At 40.9% G+C, this 27,817-nt stretch overlaps 1 protein-coding gene across 1 annotated transcript in view; it reads left to right on the top strand.

Annotated features, from left to right (window-relative positions):
* Positions 1 to 12,370: 12,370 nt before the first annotated feature.
* LOC124788245 overlaps positions 12,371 to 27,817 on the top strand; it is a 460,001-nt gene continuing 444,554 nt past the window's right edge. The window contains exon 1 of the mRNA XM_047255431.1: positions 12,371 to 12,709. Within this exon, the coding sequence (XP_047111387.1) occupies positions 12,372 to 12,709 (338 nt within the window). The 5' untranslated portion in view covers position 12,371. The remainder of the gene's footprint in view (positions 12,710 to 27,817) is intronic.

Below are 27,817 nucleotides of genomic sequence, written 5' to 3'. Positions count from 1 at the left end.
ATTGCACTGGATGAGATTAGAAAACATGAGGGCTTGAAGGTGGGTGACAAGGTAATACCCAGGACAGAAAAGATTATTGCAGAAACATTATGCACAAGTTAATAAGAGTGAAAAGTTAAGTGCATTATTTGTAACAGAGGTGGGAGGGGTACAGCAAAAATAGACAGACCAGAAAATGGAAGCTGTAGAAAACTAAAACAGAGTGAAGGAAGGAATAGTTACCGTGAGAAATGTTGAGATGAAAGAAATTAATGTAAGTGGGTGGCGAGAATCAAGGACATGTTGTAGTGTTGGTTCCTACCTGCGGCATTCTGAGAAACTGATGTCTGGGGGAAGAACCCAGATGGCGCATATAGTGAAACATGGACCAAGGTCACGACTGTCATGTTGTAGAGCATGCTCTGTAACAGAATATTGTGTGTTGCTGGTATACACCCTGTGCCTATGCCCATTCATCCTAACTGATAACTTGGTTGTAGTCATGCCAATGTAAAAGGCCAAATAGTGTTTACAGCTGGTATATGATGTGTCGTTTCATAGATGGCTCTCCCTTTGATAGATGTGTTTTGCCAGTTACAGGGCTGGTATAGGTGGTGTTAGGAGGGTACTCAGGGCAAGTTCTGCAGCAGGGACAGTCACAGGTATAATACCCATATGGGAGGGAGATGGGTGCAGGAGGAGCATAGGGTCTAACGAGGATATGGCAGAGACTGGGAGGCTGATGAAAAGCTATTCTAGGCGTGGTGGGCAAAATGTGAGACAGAAAGGATTTCATGTCAGGGCATGATTTTAAGAAGTTATGGCCTTGATGATTAATACATTCAAGAGCAGGATAATGCTGAGTGACCACTGGTGCATTCCGAAGTTGTTAGTTGGAGGGGTCAGCAGTACCAGGATTGGATGTGATGGCCTGAGAAATCTACATTTGAACTAGGCTGGTGGGGTAATTATGTCCAGTGAAGACTGAGGTGAGAATGGTAGTGTACTTCTGTAAAGAGTCTGCATCCAAACAAATCCATTTGCCTCGAATGCCAAGGCTGTATGGGAGCGATGTTTGATGTGGAAAAGATGGCAACTGTCAAAATGTAAGAACTGTTGTTTCTTACTAGGTTTAATGTGGACAGAAATACGTAGCTGGCCTTTGGTGAGGATGAGATCAATGTGAAGGAGAGTGGCATGGGATTCGGAATATGACCATGTGAAATTTAGTTAGGAGAAGGTTTTTAGGGATTCCAGGAATTTTAACAGGTCAGCATCACCATGAGTCCATATGGCAAAGATGCCATCAATGTATCTAAACCAAAACAAATCGGAGGCTGAAGGTTTATGGATTCCAGAAAAAAAACCTCCAAGTAACCCAAGAAAAGGTTGGCACAGGAAGGAACCATTCTGGTTCCCATGGCTGTACCCCTGATCTGTTTATATGTTTGGCCCTCAAAGGTGAAGTACTTGTTGGTAAGTATAAAGTTGATTAAGGTGAGCAGGAAGGGTGTCACAGTTTGAAATCAGCTGGGCACCGACTAAGGAAATGTTCAGCAGCAGACAGACTATGTACGTGAGGTATGTTGTGTAGAGGGACATGGCATCAATGATGACAAGCAAGGTGTGTGGTGGAAGTGGGACGGGCAGGGATTTCAGACGATTTAGGAAATAGTTGGTGTCTTTAATATAGGAGGGAAGTATTTGTACTATGGGTTGCAGGTACTCATCGACTAATACTGATATAGGTTCTGTGGGTTCTTTGAAGCCAGCAACTATAGGACGGCCAGAATGATTAGGTCTGTGGATCTTAGGAAGTGAAAGGTGGGGGTCCATGATTTGGGTGAGGTAATAAGTTTTGTGAATTGGGGTGTTAGCCCTTGGGAGGGGCCTGAGGTTTTAAGAAGGGATTGAGCAGGTCTATTTGAATGGTGTCTTGATGGCAGAAACTGTGTGTAAAGGTGTCAGACAGCTGCCATAGACCTTCACTAACATATTGTTGTCTGTCAAGTAACACTGCGGTAGATACTTCGTCTACTGTGAGGATAATAATGGATTCATCAGCTTTTAAGGAATGCATAGCCTGGAGTTTCGTAGAGGACAGGTTAGAATCGTGTTGTAGGGACCTGAGCAAAGATTGTGAAGCAATGCAATATGTTGATACACTAAAGGAAGCAATGGAACATAATCTATTGTTATATCAAACAGAGGATGGTTTCTTGTTGGTTCACTAATGGACTATACAGAAAATAAATACTGACAATAAACTTGAACAATGAGTAACATCTTTTACAAAAGTAATCATGCCCATTTTCTGACGTATTGATCATAGTTAAGAGTACATCATTCCTTCCATTTTGTAGACACATAGAAGAAAAAAAAAAAGTTTTGCATCACCTCAGTTCCAGGAGCTCCAGAACCTGTACAGAAAACTGGAATAGAGATCAACATAAACATCATTTCTGCCCTTTTTATTGCTCATGAAAACCTCAGATTGCATGTTGTACCACCATATAGCGAGACCTTCAGAGGTGGTGGTTCAGATTGCTGTACACACAGGTATCCCTAATATCCAGTAGCACATCCTCTTGCATTGATGCATGCCCGTATTCATCATGGCATACTATCCACAAGTTCATCAAGACACTGTTGGTCCAGATTGTCCCATTCCTCAACGGCGATTCGGAATAGATCTGTCAGAGTGGTTGGTGGGTCATGCCGTCTGTAAACAGCCCTTTTCAATCTATCGCATGCATAATGAGATTTTCACTCTGCAGCGGAGTGTGCGCTGATATGAAACTTCATGGCAGATTAAAACTGTGTGCCCGACCGAGACTCGAACTCGGGACCTTTGCCTTTCGCGGGCAAGTGCTCTACCATCTGAACTACCGAAACACGACTCACGCCCGGTCCTCACAGCTTTACTTCTGCCAGTTACCGGGCGTGAGTCGTGCTTCGGTAGCTCAGATGGTAGAGCACTTGCCCGCGAAAGGCAAAGGTCCCGAGTTCGAGTCTCGGTCGAGCACGCAGTTTTAATCTGCCAGGAAGTTTCATATCCCAGGCATGTTCGATAGGGTTGATGTCCGCACAACATGCTGGCCACTCTAGTCAAGCAATGTCATTATCCTGAACGAAGCCATTCACAAGATGTTCACGATGGGGGCACAAATTGTCGTCCATGAAGATGAATGTCTTGCCAATATGCTGCCGATATGTTTGCACTGTCTGTTGGAGGATGGCATTCACGTATTCTACAGCCATTACGGCGCCTTCCATGACCACCAGCAGCATACATCGGCCCCACAAAATGCCACCCCAAAACAGCAGGAAACCTCCAGCTTGCTGCACTCTCTGGACAGTGTGTCTAAGGCGTTCAGCCTGACCGGGTTGCCTCCAAACACGTCTCCGACAATTGCTTGGTTGATAGCATATGCGACACTCATCAGTGAAGAGAATGTGATGCAAAACCTGAGTGGTCCATTCGACATGTTGTTGGGCCCATCTGTGCCAAGCTGCATGGTGTCGTAGTTGCAGAGACGGACCTTGCCATGGACGTCGGGAGTGAAGTTGCGCATCATGTAGCCTATTGCGCACAGTTTGAATCATAACACAATGTCCGTGGCTGCACAAAAAGAATTATTCAACATGGTGGCATTGCTGTCAGGGTTCCTCTGAGCCATAATCTGTAGGAAGCGGTCACCCACTGTAGTAGTAGCCCTTAGCGGCCTGAGCGAGGCGTGTCGTCAACAGTTCCTGTCTATCTGTATGTCCTACATGTCTGAACATCATCGCTTTGGTTCACTCCAAGATGCCTGGACACTTCCCTTGTTGAGAGCCCTTCCTGGCACAAAGTAACAATGTGTATGCAGTCGAACCGTGGCATTGACTGTCTAGGCATGGTTGAACTACAAACATGTCGTGTTTCCAAGTAGAGAAGGAATTATCATATTTCTTCAAAATATGCAAGGTATTAGAGATAAAGTTAGCAAACTGGTTATAGATGTTGACTCTGACATTACTGGTGTATCAGAGCACCATTTAAATAATTTGACAATTCAGTGGCTTCCTTTACAGGGATACAGATTAGCCGGCTGTTTTTCAAGGAGTTCCTTGCGGGGTGGGGGAGTGGCTATGTATGTAAAAAAAAAGTATTCCATTTGAGTCCATAGACGTATCATGACACTGCATTGACCACATATCTCAATGTTGTGCAGGGGCAGTTGCATTTAGTGAAACTAAACTTCTAATTGTTGTTGTTTATAGGTCCCCTAACTCTGACTTCAGAGCGTATCTGCTCAAGCTAGAGGAGGTTCTTGATTCACTTTGTAGGAAATAACAGAAATTAGTTATATGTGGTGACTACAATATAAATTTTGTATGTGATGGTGCAAGAAAAAGGATGTTGGTAGATCTCCTAAATTCACATGATCTGATGCAGATTGTGTTTTTTCCAGCTAGGGTGCAGGGGAACAGTAGCATAGCCATAGGCAGTATTTATATTCATTCTTCATTACTAGATGGGCATTCTGTAAGTAAAAGGGTGAATGGCCTTTCAGACCATGATGCACAAATTTTAACACTTAAAGGCTTTTTTACTCAAACAAGTGTCACATATAATTTCAAACTATGTAGGAAAGTTAATTCAACAGCAATAGAACATTTTTTAAACCTTGTCAAGGGACTAGAGTGGCAGGATGTTTATAGTGCCGATAACATAGATGATAAATATAATGCTCTTTGAGAGTTGCTTTCCATTAGAACACACTGGACTCGCATTCAGGAGGACGACCGTTCAATCCCGCATCCAGCCATCCTGATTTAGGTTTTCCGTGATTTCCCTAAATCGCTCCAGGCAAATGCCGGGATGGTTCCTTTGAAAGGGCATGGCCGACTTCCTTCCACATCCTTCCCTAATCCGACGAGACTGATGACCTCGCTGTTTTATCTCCTCCCCCAAACATTCTAAATGGGGTACTAGCAGTAATAGGCAGCCCGGATGACTGACTAATGGGATAAGGATATCTTGTAGAAAAAAGTGGGAATTACATCAAAATGTCAGAAGTACTCACAATCAAGCTACAGTAACCCATTATAAAAAGTATTGTAAGGTGCTTAGAAATGTTATTAGGAAGGCAGCTAGAATATGTGCTATGCAAATAGAATAGCCAATTCACACGACAAAATTAAAACCATATGGTCAGCTGTGAAGGAAGTGTCTGGTCAGCAGCACAAGGTCGACGATATAAAGTCAGTTCATAGTAAAAATATTTGTTACTGATAAATCAGATGTATGTACAGTATTTAACAATCATTTTCTGAGCATTGCTGGTGAATTAAATAAAAATTTAGTTTCTTTAGGGAATCATATAACTTTCTTGGTAAACACCTTTCCAAAATTGATGTCTGAAATACTCTTCTGTGATAGAGGCAAGAGGGAGATTGAGTCAATAATTAATAATAACAATTAAATCACTGAAGACAAAGGACTCTCACGGTTATGATGGAGTGCCTAGCAGAATATTAAAGTATATGTTAGACCTGTATATAGCCATATTTGTAATTTTTCATTTAGGAATGATCAGTTTCCTGAATGATTAAAGTACTCAGTAGTACGATTAAAGCACACAGTAGTAAAGTCGCTTTATAAAAAGAGAGAATGGGATTATGTAGACAATTTTAGACCTATTTCTATGCCATCAGTGTCTGCTAAAGTTTCTGAAAAGGCTGTATATGTAAGGATAATTGATCATTTCATATCACACGATTTGCTGTTAAATGTACCGTTCTGCTTTAGAAAATGCTATATTCTCTTTTCTCTGTGAGGTACTGGATGGGTTAAACAAAAGACATGAAATGCTAAGCATATTTTTTGATTTAACTAAGGCGTTTGAACATATTGATCACAAACTACTGCTCCAGAAGTTGGGACCATTACGGAATACGTGGAGTAACTCACAATTAGTTCAGCTCTTACTTTAGCAACAGGTCATTATTCACAATGTTGAGAATGGCTATGATCTGAGGTCTGAGTGGGGTACAGCCACGTGTGGGGGGGGGGGGGGGGGGGGGCGGAGGGGGGGGGGGGCAGGAATCAGTGTTGGAGCCACTCTTGTTCCTTATTTACGTAAATGATATGTCCTCGAGTATTACGGGTAACTCTAAAATATTTCTGTTTGCTGATGACACTAGCTCGATAGTAAGGGATGTTGCACACAACATTGGCTCGGTTTCAAATAGTGCAGTTCATGACCTAAGTTCATGGCATGTAGAAAATAAACTAACACTAAATCACAGTAAAACTCAGTTTTTACGGTTTCAAACACACAATTCAACAAAACCTGACATTTTAATTTCACAGAGTGGGCAAATGATTAGTGAAACTGAACGGTTCAAATTTCCAGATGTTCAGATAGTAAACTGTCGTGGAACGCCCACATTCAGGATCTAGTTCAAAGACTTAATGCTGCCATTTTTACTATTTGAATGGTATCTGAAGTGAGTGATCATTTGACACGAAAGTTAGTCTGCTTTGCCTATTTTCATTTGCTTATGTCGTATGGTATTATATTTTGGGGTAACTCTTCCAATTCTAAAAGGATATTTTTGGCTCAAAAACGGGAAGTTCAGGCAGTAAGTGGTGTAAGTTTGCGAACCTCTTGTTAACCCCTGTTCACGGGTCTGGGTATTTTGACATTGGCCTCTCAATGTATATATCCCTTAATGTCATTTCTTGTTAACAATATTAGCTTATTCCCAAGAATAAGCAGCTTTAACTAAGTCAGTACTCGGCAGAAATCAAACCTGCATTTGGATCTGACTTCCTTAATTCTTGTGCAGAAAGGTGTGCTACTGCTGCATCCATTTTCAATAAGCTACCACTCGAATTCAAAAATCTTAGCAGTAATCCACGTGCTTTCGAATCAAAACTGAAGAGTTTCTTCATGAGTCACTCTTTCTATTCTGTCAATGAGTTCCTTGAAAAATTTCTTGTTGTATTGTTGATTGCGTTTACTTAAACTTATGGATTGACTTTTTTCGGGTTCATAAAGATTTTATTTTTATCTGTTGTTACTTTTATGTTGCAATTTCATGTACTGACATGTTCCGTGACCATGGAGATTTTCTGCTCCATTTTTAGTCCTATGGAACTTGACGTGTAAATAAATAAATAAACGAGCCTTGTACCTCCTTCCTGGTGGAATGACTGTAACTGATCGCCTGTCAGACCCCCTCCGTCTAATAGGCGCTGCTCATGTATGGTTGTTTACATCTTCGGGCGGGTTTAGTGACATCTCTGAACAGTCAAAAGAACTGTGTCTGTGATACAATGTCCACAATCAACATCTATCTTCAGGAGTTCTGGGAACCGGACTGATGCAAAACTTTTTTTGATTTGTGTAATTATGGCTTTTTCTAGATAAGGTTTATCTGTAAATGAAAAGTCAAGCAGATAACTCTGTAGTTAAACAATAATGATTTTCTGCTGTGTATAAAATAAAATAAAACAAAACATTCAAACAGTTTTTGCTCAGCAGGCAGTAATGCACACCATAAAACTATATAATCTCAGAAGAAGCAATCTGTGATTAGGGAATATATACCAAGTTCAGTAATAAAAAGATTCAACTCCGTATTTCATTAAAATACTGTATAAAGATATTTTGCAGTGTATAATCATTTTTGTTGCATAATATGTCCAGCAATAATTCTAACAGAAGTATTATGGTTATGGCCGAAGCAAATCTTTTAATTATTTTTGACATTTTTATTATCATTAAAGTGAAGTTCACACATGAAAGGACAGCTGTGCATTTTGCATATGTGTATTGTGTAGAATGCGCAAGCATCTTTGTTTCTGTGTATTTTGTTTCCATATGCAACAGTAATAAAGACTATGGTTAGTTCTACTTAATTTCCCTCACACATTTCCCATGGCTCTATCAGTCTCCTTCATAGCACACGGTGGTAGAATGCTTCGCCCATCATTTTGTACACACCTTTTTTGACCAGGCTATACACTCAGCAATGTATGTCCAGCAAGTAAAGTCCTTTAACTGGCTACGCAGTTTGTTGTTGTGGTCTTCAGTCCTGAGACTGGTTTGATGCAGCTCTCCATGCTACTCTATCCTGTGCAAGCTTCTTCATCTCCCAGTACCTACTGCAACCTACATCCTTCTGAATCTGCTTGGTGTATTCATCTCTTGGCCTCCCTCTACGATTTTTACCCTCCACGCTGCCCTCCAATACTAAATTGGTGATCCCTTGATGCCTTAGAACATGTCCTACCATAGTCTTTATTACTTTCTTCTAGTCAAGTTGTGCCACAAACTTCTCTTCTCCCCAATCCTATTTAGTACCTCCTCATTAGTCACATGGTCTACCCATCTAATTTTCAGCATTCTTCTGTAGCACCACATTTCAAAAGCTTCTATTCTCTTCTTGTCCAAACTATTTATTGTCCATGTTTCACTTCCATACATGGCTACACTCCATACAAATAGTTTCAGAAATGACTTCCTGACACTTAAATCTATACTTGATGTTAACAAATTTCTCTTCTTCAGAAATGCTTTCCTTGCCATTGCCACTCTACATTTTATATCCTCTCTCCTTCGACCATCGTCAGTTATTTTGCTCCCCAAATAGCAAAACTCCTTTACTACTTTAAGTGTCTCGTTTCCTAATCTAATTCCCTCAGCATCACCCGACTTAATTCGACTACATTCCATTATCCTCGTTCTGCTTTTGTTGATGTTCATCTTATATCCTTCTTTCAAGACACTGTCCATTCCGTTCAACTGCTCTTCCAAGTCCTTTGCTGTCTCTGACAGTTTAGGATATGTTATTTGTTGTGTAGTGGAAAATGAATACCTCATTATATTTCATTATGTAGGTTTCTGTTGAGTCTCTGTAAGAGTCTCAGGGAAATAGTTAAATGACTATTCATTTGTACAAATTTTGTTGAACTTACTCAATTCCTCATCTCCATAATGACTTAAATGAATTCCAAATATCTGAAATTAAAATGGAGTACTCTGGTTGAGATGCTGTACTATAAGAGCACCCATACCTTCTGCTGCTCCAAAATTAAACTTATGTAATGTTACATATGAGAAACGTGCTATTGTAATTCATCTGCTCAAAAGATATGATGTACAAATGCTTGAAGCAATAAGTTAAATATAATCTTAAAAGTGTATTTTGAAAACAGTAGTTTCAAACTACAATAATCCTACTTCAGTAAACAGATTGTCCGCCTCCGTATCTTAGCGGTAGCATTACCGCCTACCACACAGGCGGCCCGGGTTTGATTCCCGGCAGGGGACTGGGTGTTGTGTCCTTCATCATCATGGACACGCAAGTCGCCGATGTGGCGTCAACTAAAGAGGACTTGCAATACGGCGGCCGAACTCCCCCGAATGGGACCTCCCGAGCAACAATGGCATACGATCATTTCATTTCAGTAAACAGATTAGGATTAAAGGAGGTTATTCATTGGACAGCTGAAGTGTTGAGTTGTCCAGAGGCACACAAGAGAGAAAGGAAAAGTACTAGCTTTTGGACGAGTCCTTTAACAAGGTAGGGCAGCAGCACATGCACTCGCAGTACAAGGTGTGTGTGTGTGTGTGTGTGTGTGTGTGTGTGTGTGTGTGTGTGTGTGTGTTTTCTAGCATGTTAAAGAATTTGTCCAAAAGCTAACAAATTTTTTACACACATGCTGCACGCACTCTCTCTCTCTTTCCTCTCTAATCTCTAACTCTTTCCTCCATTATCAATATAACTAATGCTCAAGTTGTGGCATAATTTTCTTTTCTACTTGATGTTGTTAGTTTTCTATTAATGCCACACAGTCTTCGATATTCGTCTCTATCAGCACATTTCAAAGCTTCTGTTCTGTTCTTCCATGTAAAACTAGACTTCAGACAAATACTTTCAGAAGTGATTGCCTAACACTTAAATTTATGTTCTGTGTCACCTATTTTTTTCTTTTTCTAAAACTTTTTTTTTGCTATTGCTCAGTCTACATTTGATTTTACTGTTGCATATGTCAGTAATTTGGTTCCCAAAAAAATAACTCGTTTGTTATTTTCACTTCTTCTTCCTAATCCAATTTCTTCAATGTTATCTGATTTAATGTAACTGCGTTCCATTGCCCTTGTTCTACTTTTGTTGTTAGTCTTATAATCCCTTTCAAAGACATGATTCCTTTTGTTCAGCTGTTCTTCAGCGCCCTTCATCTTCTCTGATAGAATTACAATGTTACTGACACACCTTACAGGATTTATTCTTTTTGAACTTTTAATTCCAGTAACAAATTTATCCTTTGCTGCTTACTCAGTGTAGGCCTACAGACCGAATAACATGAAGGATAAACAACCCCCCCCCCCTCCAATTTCAACTACTGCCTCCCTTTCATGGGCTTTGAAACTTACAATTGCAGTCTGGTTTCTGTACAAGTTGTAACCTTCTATTTCCATTATTGTATCCTTCATAACTTCAGAATTTCAAAGAGTGAGCATTACAGTATTAAAATTATTATGCATGACACTGTTCAATGACTGTTTAATGACTTTAACTTAAATATATTGGCATCACTTGAAATATAAGTCAGTAATACCTGATAAGAAAGAAGGAAGGAAGACTAAGATTTCACATTGTAACGTTAGAGACTGAGCACATTCTTCTCATAGACTGCCAAGTGGCATAAACTATATTTTATTGGTTCTGTTCATGGTAGCAGGTATGGAAAAACAATATAGTGCTGAAATTCTATATCAGTACAAAGAGTAGAAATTAGAGTATAGATTGTTAACATATTTAGAAGACAACTTGTGTTCTGTGGTTGTTGTCTGTTAGCTTTTGTTTCTCCCCTTTTTTCCCTACATATTGACTGACAGAATATGCATTCCCATATTGTTAAGTTTTGTATAGCTCATAATCAGTATGGCCAGTTTTGACAAGTGATTTCTTGTGGTGAACATGTTTGAGGTAAGTTTTGACAGTTAAAGAAGTTTTGATTAACAATGAGAAATTGTTGCTGTATTTATTAAGCTTATTTTTATATGAAATTACTTCAAAATCAGTATGGTAATTTCGTGTTGTATTGCAGTAATTATCATGGTAGATATTCCTCGAAGAACTAATCCAGTTTGACATTGTTTATTGCCAAACTCTCAATCTAATTTTTTCAACTTACTCCTTTGTACAGTTGAGTGTAAATGGAGACTGACTTATTCATAATACATCTGCATTTTTTTTTATTTACTAGTTGCTGACTTAAGAGTTATATGTTAAACTCAAGAAACCCATTTTGTCTTACTGGTGCATATTTCACAAGTAAGTTACACATACAGGCTAAATTTTCAATACATGCAAGCAAAGTCCCTCATTACAATACTTTTTTTTTTACATGTATTCAATATCTGGTGCACTAGGTATGGAAGACGAACATTATTATATCTCATGTGTAGTAATGAATGTCATGTTTTTCTATCATTTTAAAAGCCATCCACAATCAACAACTATTAACAAAAAGCAAAGGATGAAAAAAAAAGGTGTTCTTATTTTGCCTTTATAACCGCGTTTGTCAATTGTTTCTTTTGACAGCCAGTATGCGCTTGATAAAGAAGTTAAAATTTTCGCTATTTATTTACATTACCGGTATTTATTTTTGTTTGTGGAAAATTGAAAATTGGATATGTGTGCCTACAGAACGAAACCTGCACAATTTGCATCTGTTCTATATACAGAGCAGTGTCACGTCATTTTATGTGTATTCTGAGTAATAAAACCCTGCCACATACTCGGGATAGTGCATAAGTTCTCTCTGAACATTTCTAAACATTCCCTCACGATCATAATTACAAACTACCGTCAAAACACATAAAAAGTGTTTACGGCAGTAATGATACGTAAGGACGCGAGATGAAAAATGTGGGTTAGCGTCACCTTGATAACTGATTACTAACACGATGTATTTTTAAAAAAAGGCTCGATAATGATGCAAGCAAGTAAATGATAGTAAATTTTGTTGTCGGGGCTTCAGCGTTTGTACGCCTCTGTACTTGTAGTGATAATGTCGAAAATATGTAATTATGCGACTTACATATACAGTTAGGTAGGGAGAGCTTTCAGTTGCTTGAGCGATTGATTTTTCTGCATCTTAACATCGTCGGTCGAGGTCAATGGGTCAAACATCCATATTTAATATCTCCACACAAAGTCATTACTCCTGCTAGAAAATTATGTAATTGACGGCTGGCCAATGAACAGTGAGAGTTAGAGAAAGGAGGGGCTAGCGTCGAATACTTGTGACGTCACGTGGAGGGCTGGCCTCCCCACTCCGCCGCGTCTGTGACGTCACGTCAGTGTTGCTGTGCGTACCAAACAAGATGGCAGACGGGCTGTGTGTTCAGGGGACGGCGAGACGAGAGAATGATATCAAAGCGAAAGACACAGTAGATATTCTCAAAATAGCTCATAAAGACTGTATGAAGGCTAAAAACGTAACCAGTGTTAAACCGTCATTCTATATTCGCGACGACAATGGAGAATTGTGTTCAAATTATCGAGTGAATGGCGTGCTGAGCTTGGGTGTGCACGCTACGAAAATGCTTTGTGGTGCCAACTCAGAACATGTGGAATTTCCAAGCCTATGTCCAAATGAGGGGGACAACTGTAGGAAGAAGAGATGTGCAGATCGCTACGACAGCTCCGAGAGCTCGGACAGGTGAGTTTTTTCTCTTTTCTGTAGCGGCAAGTAGGCGAGGAATGCGTCGATTTCATAGGACAGAAACGAATACAAAGGCAGCACGGTGTTATTTGACATCTGTGGTGGCAGTTTATGTACTCAGGCAGCGATCAGGTGAGTTCTAGGGCGATGTTAAGTCAGAAGACACCAGTACGTGTCCTCAAGGCGCTGAGGCAAAGCATTTTAATTTGAACGGCTGCCGAATGTCACGGCCAGCGCAGTGCCGTGGCCTCCGCTGCCGGGTTCGATGCTTCTGCTGCAGGCGGGCCCTTCACCCAAATTCACGGGCGCACGCACTGGCGCCAGGCACCTGCCTCGTCACAACAGCCGTAACATTTCTTTGGCTTGCGTTGCAACTTCACTACTTTCTCTTTCGCCAGTAATGCAGGTCATACGCTACGCGATGGGTACAAGCTGCTTCGTAGTGGAGAGAGCGATATAGTTTTCCGTAGCCAATAGTAATTTGATATGGATGTCGCTTGTATCATAATCCTCGCAGCTACCTTTTTTTAAAAAAAAAATAATTTGTACTTCACTAAAACAAGCAGCGAAAAAGTAACAACACAACCAATGTTAATTAATTCAGTTTGTAGCGGCATATTTTAAAGCAGTAACAATCCAACGATGTAATTTTTTTATTTGCCCGGCATCATATTTGTTAATTAGCGAGATTAAAAAGACTCTTGTTCCATTTTTTGTATACCGAATTTTTTTACGGAATGTTTTTTTATTCAGACTCCAATAGCAAAAGAATTATCGCAACAATGTCAGTTTGTATTCGTTTCTGCAATTGGCTTTTTTTTTTACCTATTAGTACACGACCAAAACTTTTTAATACTATACTTGTCTGCCTATCGTCTCATGTATCGCAATAGGGAAAAATTATTTTATTTTAATTCTGGCACAATTAAGTTTTAGAACGGAATTTCGCGTACTGAAAACTGGCGTTCTTCGAATCATAGAGTAATATTTGAGTGTAGCGGCAATGTCAGCATTCCCATTAAGTTCGTACATTTAAAATTGCTATATCTCGATTTAAAGAGCAAAGCAATTTACAATGTAAATTTTTGAGAGTGCATGTATTGAGCAGAGTGATTCCAATAACAAGAGCGACGTATGAGTACTAATGTATGATCGTTGTCATCTGCAGACGTCCACTGCTGAATAAAGACCGTCTCCAGACATTTCCATGCAATAAGGCCTTAGGTGCTTATAACCAATGTTCCTAAACGTTATCTAATTTCATCTGCCCGTTTTCGTTCAGTACTTAATCTCGTTTTTATCTTATCCTTTTTGAATCGGGCTAATAATTTTCTTCTTCCATTCGTCTGGCGACATACCGCGTCTACCTCTATTTCATTTTCATTACAGTCGTAATTACTTCTTCCTTAATCTAGTATTCTGATTTATTACCTCTGACGCTTAGTTCCATCATGCATCAGCTCGCTCAACTATCCTGTTTCGGAATTCTTTTTCACATTAAAAACCGAATCTCGCTGCCATAAGCCAAAAGTGGCAACATATGTCGATATCGAACGTTTGTTTTGTGAATCATTTCGAGTTAATTCAGAAAACTATTTTCAGTTTGTCAAAAGCATCTGTGATTTTACGTTTATTTCTCTTGGAAAAAAACAGCTGCGTGGAGATTAAAAGAAATAAGTAAAATTGAAAGTGTAATAACAACAAGCATTTGTTGTTAGCTATGCACGAAGATAATTGTTGGGTGGAAACATAGATAGTAATCGTTATTTGATACGCAGAAGTTGCCCTAAAATGTCAGATATAATGCTTGCGAGCTACTAAGAGCTTAACTGTTGCTGCCTATTTTGATTTATATTTCAGGTGTTTGAACAGCGTCAGTATGAAACGGAGTTACCGAAAGATTGCTGTAGAGTTTCACAGTTGTTTTGTAGCTGTGTAGCAATAAATTATGTTGATGTCCTCTTGTGTATCTCACATTGTGCTAACACTGCTAGAAGTTTTTCCATAGTTAATCAGATGTCAGCAGCAGTGGTGTTCAAGAAAAATAAACGACGTATTTTTGGTATGTACCATTTAATTTCATTAGTTAAAAGACAATGACATGGTTATTTGATCGATGAAATGACTGGACCTTAGAAGTTATTATTTTGATAATCGAGGTTTTTCGTTGATTGCCGTTCATGCAAAGCCCACAAGCTCTACGAAGTCAACAGTGTAAATTAAGCTAATGGACGTAGTGAATATCGCGGAAGCAAGAAGTTTAGTTGTCATTATACTAAGATTACCGTAACCCTGCCTCATAATACACTTTTTCAAAATGTATAACAGAGGTGCAGAAAATGGAGGGACAGTGTCTTCAATTTGATATCCGCGTCTCTCTCTCTCTCTCTCTCTCTCTCTCTCTCTCTCTCTCTCTGTGTGTGTGTGTGTGTGTGTGTGTGTGTGTGTTTTAATTTTTTTAGTACACATACCACGGCTTTATAAAGTTATCGTGCAAAACGTCCATGGGAACAAGCCCCCAAATGTCAGCATGCCTATGAAACTCATTTCATGTCTGTCAAGAAAACTGGTGGCATATTTATTTTTACTAGGATAGATAAGCAACCATATTTAACTAGGATCCTACATGCGCAGAAGACTTTCATCTATTTTAAAAGTTATTGCCCAAAGCTAACGGAAGAAAGCCCCCCAGGTAATTTGATTTAATGATGACATGCGGGACAAGAGAGATGGTAGACAAGGGAAAGATTCTTAAGGCTTCTCTTTACCATCATGTCCACTACTGAACAACGGCTCCCCTTAACTTATTCGTACATCGCGGTTTTTTATTTTAAGTTTGCACATCCACGTTGCTAGTTATCGAGTGTCGTCTACCTACCTTTCACTGGATGGTCGTCTTGGTCTTCTCGAACCCCGTCCTGTCATCCAATGTAGGTTTTCCCTGATTTCTAGAAATCGCTCCAAGTAAATGCCGGGATGGTTCCTTTGAAAAGGGCACGGCCAATTTCCTTCCCCCATCGTTGATACAATCCGAGCTTGGGCTCCCTCTGATGACTTCGCTGTCAACGGGACGTTAAACTGTAATGTTCCTTGCTTCCTTCTGTCTTTTCTTGTATCTTGGAATCCAGCAAAAATTCTTCGGTCCATCTACCATCCATTCGCCCATTTAATTGCATTTTCGATGCTGTATTAATTACGTTTTTCACACCAACAGGTTACTTCCGCCAGTTTTGCTTTCTCTTCCAGTAATTCGCATCAGTGCTTCCTCAGCTATCTTCAGTTATTGAATAGTTTTTCCGAATTAAAAGTTCATGTCTCACTTCTATCAAGTAAAAGCTGCATAACATACACTAACAGTTAATTTTCTTCTAGAAGCAGGCTCCTCTTAAATTGTACCTTAGATATTTTTATAGTTGCATGCAAGTTAGTTAAAACTTATGTTTCTTAGTAGTGGCCTTTTTTAATCAAAGTAAGTGCTTCACAATGTTTCGTGTATATCATCGAGTTCCTATTTGTGGTTTTGTGAAATGTGCTGCTGTTTTGAAATAAAGTCTGTGTTATTTATAATACGCCTCACTAAGGAATAAGTCTGCTGAGAAGCAGTAGTTTAGCATACAAACTCTTTTAATGCGTTTCTGATTGCGTTTAATACCACGCACCATTCGATTACATGCTTGCTGTGGCACGCGAATGTCCGCATTCGAGCAGCGCGCAGTAATGTTTAACGGCAGCTACCTTCTGTAAAACGAAAGTATTCCTTCTCGATGGACACGTCTCATTGTGAATGTAAGTGTGTCAGTTTGTAATTAATGTTTCAGGAATGGAGAAATATCGCCTGACGTATTATCCGGACACAGAATTGCATTACGGGGAATAAGAATCACTGTGTGGTTATCCAAAGCTCCGAATATCACAAAGTTACTGACTATGGAATTAGAATACGCAAACGTTCTCTAGGCTTTAGAAAACTCATTTGCTGCAGAATGTAGCTTACTTGATTTACTAACCGCTCTCCTCGATCGTTTGTGCTTTTTAGTTTTAGCTTAGCCAAGCGAGGACACGAACACAGCCCTTAAATCGTTCCTTTTGTAAATTGTATCCTTTTATATAACTGGGGGAATGATGTATCGAAATCGTCCCACTCTTCCCCTTCCCTGCGAATGTGAAACACTTTCTTCAACACAGTACACGCACCTGTAATGTAATGTGAGCACTTTTCAGACAAAGAATTTTGAAACAATTAGTACGTAAAGTAGATGGCAGCTATGTTTCCTTTACAGTACGAATGTACACTGGCGGTCATTCTTCCTGTGGAATAAACTTGCTGTTTTCGTTTCCTCGTTTCTACTACAACGGTTTGTATGCTAGGCCATCAAGCTTTGTGGAAGATGAATGATGTGAATTGATAACATTTTTTTCTCTCACACACACACACACACACACACACACACACACACGTACACACGTGAGATAGAGATAGAGAGAGCTGACAGTCGCACTCCGCTAGCTAGAGATGTACAAGGTATGGACAACACAACACATTATCATGCCTAATACGGTATGTAAAAATTGTTGGTATTGAAAACAGTTTCCAGTCGACTCGGAATGGATAAATACCAGTCTTGTATGGTTTTCAGTGGCTCCTATGCCTTTCTTCCTGAAAAATGTCAAATTCGGGTGACGATGATGGAGGTGGATAGCGATTACGCACCCTTCTCCAAAGGGTCTCAATAATACCGAGATCTGTTGATTGTGGTAGCCAGGGGAGATACGACAATCACCCTGGTGCTCACAAAACAGTTCTAGACGATGCGAGCTGTGCGAAGAGGCGCCCTGTCGTCTTGGAACACAGCATCACCATCGGGGAACAAATATTGTACCACGGGATGAACCCGATCAGTCAAAACAACCGCATAATCCTTGGCAGGACTGCAGCCTTGCAGAGTACCTACGGGCCCACGAAATCTGCCCAAATCGTCATCGAAACCCCGCCATGTTTCACTCTTGGGTTGTTAACTCGGCCAGAAGTTGTAAACAGTGTGAAACTAAGACTCGTTCGACCAAATGACTTTCTCAGGTTGCTCCATAGTCCAGAGTTTTTGACTTCGGCACCAGATTTTCCTGTTACGGGCATTGGCATCACTTCTGCAGCTCCAGTGGTGTTCTTTGGCTGCTGACAGAGTTCGCAAGTGTGACGCTCAGTTCTGTTGTGACTTTTGCAGCTGTCGTATTCTTCTTTTCGTGATAGTCCTCTTCAACGACCGTCCGACACGACTGCTTAACACACACTTCCGTCCACGTTGTGACTTGGCAGATGCTGTTTTCCCCCTTTCCCTGCAATTTGCCCATGTTCGAATTTACGTAGCTCCGACATTATGCCCTCACAACTACACAAAACACTGTTGTGTCTACGGTTGACTCTTGCAACGTGTTGAAGACATTGCACAGGCGCTGTTCATGGCCAAATGCCCAGCGTGCTTGGATAGAATCTACATTTATGTTCCAGTACGCATTTATAGCGACGCTTCCATGTTTTTGTCTAACATAGAAAGCACCTCACAGTGTGTGATAGAAGCTTCGTCGGGTACCGCTGCAATTTTGTCCCTCCATTCCACGGAGATCCCTTCCACGAAAGAGCACCTGTTACAGCTCACGGACTAAGTGGGAATAAACAGAAAAACCTCCTACTAAACATTCACTCCAGAATTCCTAGAAACAGAACCGACAGAATTCAGCTTCCCAAATACAAACACACCTGACCACAAAATAACGCCAGAGAGCGCATAAATATTACCGGACAAGCAACGAAACTATTCTTTCACCTAATTAATGAAATAAACGAAAAGAGAGAATGAATGCCAAAGCAAGATAAAAAGAAAAGTCAACACCGCTATTTTGCTGAGGTTACCATCGACACTTGGGCAAATGCCAGTCAGATAAAGGAATGGCACAGGACTAATTAAATATAAGACACCCGGTCAATATAAAAAGAAGCAGAACATCATAACATAAACTGAGATACCAAAGGACATTAGGCTTCCCAAGTGCCCCTCTCTCTATCTCCCTCCAGTAAAAAATTGGAAAATGCGGAAAAATCTCGAGTGTTTGCTTCTGTGGATAAGCTACAGTTTCACCATGGTCATGTTCATTTCGTGAGATGCTACGGGAGGAAGTCATATGCTACTTGAATCTTCTTGAGATGTGACGCGCAACACGTCAGTGCTCTTGCTGTTACTATCTGAACCTGTGACTGCTCTTCTGTGTTACTTTTCTGTATCTATTATTAGCCTCGTCTGGTAATGATTCAAGATCGGTGAGCTGTACTCTAGAAACAGTCGAACGGGAGTTTGTAAACTACCTCTTCCATTGAGTTTACTCAGGCGCCTTTCCTACACTTGTGACCACTCAACTTTCAGTCGTTCAGGTCGTATACCACAAGCTGTTACATAGTAGTGACGGTTCCGAGTGACTGATTACCAATCGTGCAGTTAAACCCGAAACGGTCTTCTCCGTCTATTCATGTGCACAGTTACAGTTATTTATGTTGAGGGTCAAGTACAGTCCTCGTCTGAAGGTTTTCTGGCATTGCGAGTCCATTGTATACCACAGTGTAATACATGAGCCTCGGGTATTTTCCGCTGTTACAACCCTCGCCCGCCCCCCCCCCCCCCCCCCCTCACCTTTCCCACCAGGATATTCATATTCGTCGTCAAAGCGACGGTCCTCTGATGACGTGACCTCGAGATACGCTCGAAACAATCTTCTCGTCTAACGGTCTCTTCCCGTGACATACTGAATTCAGTTTCTTAGGAACACCTCAGTCCAGTCACGAAGTGCTCCGTTGTTCTGTGCGCTAGCGTTTTGTCCGCAAGGCGACTCTGCAGGACTATCGAACGCCTACCGGAAGTGAGGAACACGGCGTCAGCCTGGGCGTTGCTGTCTGCTGTCGTTCGGATCTCGAAGCCGAGGAGGAGACAGAGAGAGATATCACATGCTCGCAGTTTACTGAAGGTGCGTGCGTGCGCGCATTTCTACAGAGGTCCTGCAGGCGTCATACAAGGTACCTTCCACCATGCGCAGCCGTATGGTGGCTTGTGGTTTGTGTATGTTGATGGTCTTAGCCCGAAGCAAACCCGACGAAACTGGAGCCTGCTTCTGAATGTTGCCGTGTCGTTTTAGGACCACGTAAACAAGATAAGTAAAATTAGGGCTCGTATGGAATCATACCGATACTATTATAGACCCTTTGTTGTTCCACCCGCAGACGGAGCGAGGGAAAAGCAGGCAAAGTGACCTGCACAGTCTTCTGGGATAGCCAGGGTGTGATTCTTTTGGATATCCTGGAGAAACTTTCAATTCAGCGCGCCGCAAGATGACACGGACTAACCTGAAAACCCGAATTTCCGAGGTAAGGCCAAGAAGAAGACCAACTTCCACCTGCAAAATTATAACGCCAGGCCCCACACCAGTTTTGTGACCAAGAACTCATTGCGAAATTCGGCTGGACTGTTTCACCACATGCGTCTACAGAGTTCCATCTCTTTGGGCCTCTGAAAGACAGTCTACGTGTCAGAGATTTTGAAGACTCAAATGCTGTTGTCACAGCTGCAAGGAAGTGGTTAACCTCAACTGGTTTCGATGTTTACCAGCGCGACGTGTAGGCTCTGGTTCATGGTTGGCAAAAGTGTATAACAAATGGTGGTGACTATGTGGAAAAATGACAGTCTGTAGCTGAAATATTGCCCCATTTATATGTGATTTATGTATCTCCTGTAGTTTCCATAAATAAAAATAGGTGGCATTACTTTCGGAACGACCATCGTGTATCACCTCTGTAGACGTACCGCGCCCGGTGCGGCACAATATGCGGTGCCTCATACTAAATACCGTACGTCGCTAGCGAAGCAGAACTCGTGTGTGGTTCGGGTCGGAAAGAAATGTACGTCGTGGCAGCCGCCTGCTCGGTTTAGGGCCTTGGCCTGTTCCGAGGGTCATCCGGTTTCGCAAGAGGTTCCGAGCTTCAGCGTGATAGCCAATTGTTCCGCCCGTATCGATACACGTGGCTACCGTCGCACCGACCACTTGTGCGACACACTCTCCAGTACTGACTGAGTATTGGGAACCGTCACCAGATCCGTTACAAGAAGACATCGATGCAGTTTAGCAGTGGGCTGCTAGATTTGTTACCGGTAGGTTCGATCAACACTTAAGTATTACGGAAGTGTTCTGTAAACTAATGTGTGTATCTTTGGGGTAACGATGGCGTTGTTTTCGCGAAACACTGTTGGGAAAATATATAGAATAGGCATTTGTGGATGACTACAGATTGATTCTTTCGTTTTAGGACCGCGTAAAGAAATAAGATAAGAAAAGTTAGGGCTCGTACGGAATCATACCGACAGTCGCTTTTCCCTCGCTCCGTCTGCGGGTGGAACAACAAAGGGTCTATAATAGTATTGGTACAAGGTACCTTCCACCATGCGTAGCCGTATGGTGGCTTGTGGTTTGTGTATGTCGATGGTCTTAGGCCGAAGCAAACCTGAAGAAACTGGAGCCTGCTTCTGAATGTTGCCGTGTCCTCGTACTTCAGTCATGTTAGAGTGAAACAATAAAATGTGATATTTGAAGAAGGCGGATCCCGAGAAACTGAATTTACTTTGCGAACACGGAAAAGAACATAGGTAGAGCATTTACAGAAAGATAGCAAAAGGTTCGTATTTGACTTACTGTGTGTGTGTGTGTGTGTGTGTGTGTGTGTGTGTGTGTGTGTGTGTTGCAATTCTGATGGGCGAGGATGTATGCTATTCTGTAAAAACAGGCCGTTGAATGTACCAGGTGGTTATAATTAAAGTATAGCTGACCACAGAGGTCGAGTGTGGTGTGTAATTATAGTACAGCAGCGAAATTTGGTAGATATGATAATGCGTTAATGTGGAACCGATTTACGCAGGAAAAAAAAAAAAGTATAATTTTGGCTACAAGGTGCAAAGCCGGTGCTGTACATCATCTCGTCGACGTCTCCGGACTGGACAAATTGTAAGCGACAGGTAATAATAAAATCAACATTACGCCTTCTCATCTGTCTGATCTTTTCTGCCCACATCCCGTTCCTAATCCATTACATATGGAAACATTTTCATACGTATTTCTTGCGCTCACAGCTCCAGATTTGCACCTGGAGCGCAGATTTTTTTTTTCCCCTCCAGCGTAAATCTGTTCCGCATTAACGCATTACAGTACCTACAAAGTTTCGCTGCCATACGAGTTACAGCCCCGACTGGAACTCTGGGAGTAGCTGCACTTCAATTATAACTACTCAGTAGATACCATAGCTCCGGTTACGCGGTAATAGTCGTCTGAATGGTTTCGTATCATTGCGTGATAGCACTTCAGTCCTGGTTGATAAGTCTAACAAGGAGAGGCCGCCAATTGTGAAATTCAGATTCGATTCATACTGCGCATAATAGAAGCTCATGGCCAGAGGTGTAATGTGGCAAAGCACCAAGATGCACTTCTCAGCCGTTGTCGAGAAAAACGAGTTAAAAGAAACCGTTGCGGTGAAATACTCTCTACGATTATTAATTTTTTACAGCGTCGTGGCGCAGCGATAGGCGCTCGGGTTCATAATCTAAAGGTCGCCGGATCGAATCTCGCGCCATGCATCTTTTTTTTATTATTTGTTTTTTTGTAATTCAAATATATATATATAATTCCCGGCAATCAGTTGCAACAATTATGCATATAATAAGTTGTTGAAAGTCGTTTGTCGTGGAAAAATAAAACTTGAAATAAAACACAATATCACAAATAGTATTCAAGTGGGTACAATTGATTGAAAAGTTCGGCATACACTCGCACATAATTAACAATTAGTGACCAGAAGTAGCTGGAGTATCGCACGAACCAGAGAGATAGTTATCATAGAAACATGGAAAGCAGAAAGCAGCACGACATCGAGCACATCTGATAAACGATGCGTTTTTACAAGAACAATTGTTTTTTAAACTATCTGTTGGGAAACACACCTGAATGACATTCTGAAAAAATTATTCTATCGTTCGTCAGGTTTGATACGTACCACGCGTACCGTATCATATCGGCAAAAATCGGAGAAGACAATTGATGGTGGACGATGGATTGGAGATATATATATATATATATATATATATATATATATGTGTGTGTGTGTGTGTGTGTGTGTGTACATTTGAATTACAAAAAACAAAATAAAATTTGCATGGCGCGAGATTCGATCCGGTGACCTTCGGATTACGAACGTGAGCGCTTACCCCTGCGCCACGACGCTGCAGATAATTATTAATCGTAGAGAGTATTTCACGGCGACGGTTTCTTTTAACTGTCGATTTTCTCGACAACGGCTGAGAAGTGCATCTTGGTGCTTTGCCACATTACACCTCTGGCCATGAACTTTTATTATGCGCAGTATGAATCCAATCTGAATTTCACAATTGGCGGCCTCCCCTTGTAAGTGCAGCCAGGGAACAGCTTCGTTGGCGCACCTACCATCCATTCGACTGGTTACGTGCCCTATCCACACTAGTCTCATCTCCTTGCCCCTAATTTTTTTCCCGCAGATCCTAACTCACACGTATGTAAAGTTTGGTTCTAGACTTGCCTTTCTACGAAATAACCTTTGTAAACCACCAACCTACCCCCATCATTCGCTCCCAGGTTACTAGAGCCAGGAGTGTCTTACCCTGTAGTACCTTTTTGTTCACAAATTCCCGTGTGTACTAAGTTTTGTTGAAATTATGCAAGGTATTCCAGAGTTGTGCATATTTATTGCGTTTCACCCACTTACAACCGTAATCTTCGCTCCCAGGGGTGAACAATGCCTCACCTTCACTGTTATAATTTTTTTTTTTTTTTGTTTTTTGTTTCTCGTATGGTTTGGCTGAAATTGCTCCAGGCGTTCTACAGCTCTCCTGGAAAACACACACACACACACACACACACACACACACACACACACACACACACACACACACACACACACCAGATGTATTCTGGTCTTGACATCACTTACACGAGGCGCAACCGACGCTCCTTCGGTTTTTGTGCCTGCGATGTGATCGTTTTATTGGCTTTCAACGGCTGCACTAGCGTTGCTGGAGTGTTACGTTCCTACATTTCACGACTGCTACCCTGTGTATATGAATCAATTTAAAATTTATGTCCCACTGGAGGTGCAGCAGTCTCTTTCACGAAGTGCATATTTTTTGTGTCAGGGCAGGGTGTCCCTGCCCGCGAATTTGGTCGGAGCACCTTTTCACTTAATACATGTCAGTTTTTGTGACTGGTCAGTGCATTGCTTTTGTTCATGTCTGCACTTGTTAAACATCGTTACAGGAAGATATCTTTTAATTTATCAACAGGATGACAGAGGGAAACGATTGTAATTTTCTCGAGAGAGGTAGCGTAGTGAGCGTGCTGGCTTCATACCTCTGGGACTGAAAAAACAAAGGGTTTTGTTTGGTCATTGTACTGTAAAATAACAGAGAGCGTAATGATGCGGTAATTGCGAATTTCGCGTATTGGCTAGAGGAGTGTGTTTCGGAGTCTTTGGCAGAGGACTATCCGATTGAAAATAATCTGAAACGAAAAGCCTAAGGGTAAGAGGATGTTGGAATCCTGACTCATACATTATGCTTACACGCGACATAACTTCCAGAAGACTAAAACTGAACCTGGGAACTCATATTGGGCTGTCGTGTTTACATGGCAGCCGTGAGTGGATTTTTGCTATCCCGGTCAGTATCCTATTTCCTACGGGAAATTGTTTCACACAGTTGACCTCTGAAAATCAGCCTCTCCGGTTTCCCATTTCGTTAGCACGTTGGGCGCCTCTCTTCACATAAATATACGGCGTGATTAAATTGTTGGTCTGTCCAGTATTTCATCTTCTCCTTTGTTGCACAATAAATCGCCGTGTGCAGATTAGCCGACATTTGTTAAAACAACTACGAACTGTTCGTATCAGCTGAGCGTTTACAGGGAAGCGAAAATCGACTGTGGAAGAAAAAATCTGACAACTAGAATCGCATTTCCAAAAATCGATTTTGGGAGTGTATACGTTACTAGTCAGAAGTGATATTGGGGTATTCGGTTTAGGAAAACTGATTTTGGCCCCATCTAAACTTAGTATCAGGGAACTGCGACCGCAGATAGCAAGTGGGAATGCATGTGGGTAAAGGCCACTTAAAGATCCTCGGACAATTTACATATAACCCCCACACGTGAGCTCGCACGCACGTCCTTCCCGGGTGTGCGTCGGTGAAACATTTCACCTTAAGATAACACCACATAACACGTATGTAATCGACATTCGGCTAGCTTAAAACAGGTTTATCCATTATTCAGTGACAGTCGAAGGCCAGCAGAGCGAAATTACTCGTCCTTTATTATATGGGTGTGAGATGTGGGGACTTGGCTGCAGCTGCTTTCCTAAATAAAATGTTTATTCTTCAGAACAAGGACCTTGGAATACTACAGGTGCCTTGGTTCATCTCTGACACTCACGTTACTTCAGTCGCGAATACGCCTTCTATTACGTCACTCATCCAGTGATTGTATGAAACTTAAAATAATTTTTCATATCACCTCATCTTTAGGTTCTGAACCATACCACGTTAACTGGAAACATAAGAAAAACCATAGGTCGTCATTTTCGATTTTAAAACACACATGCACTAAAATGAAACCACGATAAACATACATGTAAGCAAATTACATCACCTCATAACCCCCCAGGTCATACAGAAGACATTCAGACAGAGTCCATCGATCTTCCAGATTATAAGTGCTGAATCTCAGAAGTGTATGCGTTTCGGTTCGACTTTCAGCCCACCACGAGATGGCGAAACGTCAGATAACGCAAGCCAACGATGAATAAACTTTTTTAAAAAGAAGGTGGCTTTTTATTTGTCGTTTTTTAGTGTGTTGAAACCTAGTATGATACAAAAAACCGTATTACCCACCATCTTTTAACAATAAACACTCAATTTAAAAAAATGTATTTTAGAGGTTTAATTCATTTGTGTTTCATATGCTATGTCAATTATAGTTTGATGAACTTCTGCGTTGTAATCGAAAAACACAGACATTTTGGGAACAACTATTTCATTCCCACTGAACTTTCTTTTCTATATTTTCTTTGTTTATGGGAAAGAAATTCTATTACCGGCCCTACACATTAAGTTACTGCTAATGAAGTAGTTTATTGCCATAGCCGAATATAGAAACTGATTCAAGTATCTCTCCGAGAAGTTTCCTTGCCCATCAGAGCGAAACTGAAAAGAAGGTGTTTTTGTTGGCCTTGACATTCTAAAAACGTGGTTGGATTCTAACATTTAATCCAAAATGACAGAGTGGTAGGGTGGCTAGTAAGTAAGGTCTTCGGCAACAAAAACTACGTATATTATATTTCTGTTGTACACAACATGCTGGAAACGTTAGAGAAGTTACGCAAACTGACGGGCCTCAAGATTAACTTTTTGAACAGTTACGTCGAGTTTTCTTTGAAAATTTTGGTAATGTCAGTGAGAAACAAAGTGAGCGCTTTCATTACATCTAAGGTGGAAAGATTCATCGGGGCTGCCTGAATACCAGTATGATGGGACACCACTGTGGGTCACATCACTGATATATAAAATAGGCAATTAATCTGATGCTTTATGGAAAAGAAATGAAGAAAACATTCCAATGAACACACAATTATTACATAATAAGGAGGTTTTTACGTGTTTACGCTTTAGTAAAATCTTTATTTATGTAAAAAATTAAATCACTTTTGATTGCAATTGCAAGTGTTTGCCAATTTTCTAGTTCGTTACGAAGTTACATTGTGATGAAAGTGTAAGTAATAGAAAAAAAACATATAGTAAATGAAAATACTGTTCTAAATGAAATTATGAAAGTTAAAAATCAAAATTCTTCAATATCCTTAACACTAGTGCAATACAATAAATGTAAGTCGCTCTAGTGGTAAACAAGTGAGTACGTAGCTATTATTACTGCAAAGATCGACGCAGTCAGAATCGATAATCGATACCCTGACGCAAATTTTAATTCCGCCATATTGTAGTAGTATTGTGAAGGTCGAGTGAAGTTACAAACCTAGTTCTGAAGTAAATTTCAGAGAGCTCAGAAGACGGTGCTATGCATTTCTGCGATTAGCTCTGCCGGGAAATACGTGGATATGAGGCGACGGGACGCATAAATCGTAAGTAAACTCTCACAGAAGTAGAGAGAACGTTAAATAATTAGCGCGACGTAATGGTAAATTTTAAATGCGAACATTGTTTACTAGCGCAGTCTAAGTTGACGCACTGCGCGGTGGCTGATGGGAGCGACCGTAAACGCATTTCCAATTTCAATCGCTCCCATCAGCCACCGCACCGAGTGTCAGCTTTTATTGCGCGAGAAGTAGGTTAGGCTTGACCGTGACCGTCGTGAATATCAACTGAGCACAAGCAGAATCTGTAATGAAATTGAAAATGACCAGGGCGAAGACCTTGCAATGCTCATAAACTACTACAAACGTAATCATATAAAACCAAACCCCAATAAAACTCAATTGTATGTATTTCACCTTAACAGCCGGGAGGCAAGAAAGAAGTCTGTAGTGGTACGCTCTTGAACAACTGTCCCTATCTATCCTATAAGAACATCCGTCTCGATAGAACCTTAACATGTAAGAAACATACCGAGAAAACATTAGCTAAAATAGGAGCACGTAATGGCATACTGACCAAACTGACATCTGCAAAGTGAGGCAACAACTCAAACGTATTCCATACCACAGCATTCGCCACCTGCTTTTCTGTTGCTGCAGGAAGATAAGTGGCAGCCTGAAATCTTTTAGAATGGACCATTTATATTCATTATCGGGTATTGCCTCACCAAACGTCGGAAAATCATTCCTGAGTTTGAAAGAGAGAAACGGATGAATGACAAGCGATACCTGCTACACAGCTACCAAACCATGCCCAAAAAGCTTAAATCTAGACGACGTTTCATAAACTCAGAACAACCAACTGAAACCCCCATAAAATCATTATAGCAAGAATAATATCCGGAAGGCCT

This window comes from Schistocerca piceifrons, chromosome 3, assembly GCF_021461385.2.
Source record: "Schistocerca piceifrons isolate TAMUIC-IGC-003096 chromosome 3, iqSchPice1.1, whole genome shotgun sequence".
NCBI classification, from domain to species: Eukaryota; Metazoa; Arthropoda; class Insecta; order Orthoptera; family Acrididae; genus Schistocerca; species Schistocerca piceifrons.
Note: the sequence above shows the minus strand (reverse complement) of the source record. Positions and strands in the feature narration are given on the sequence as shown.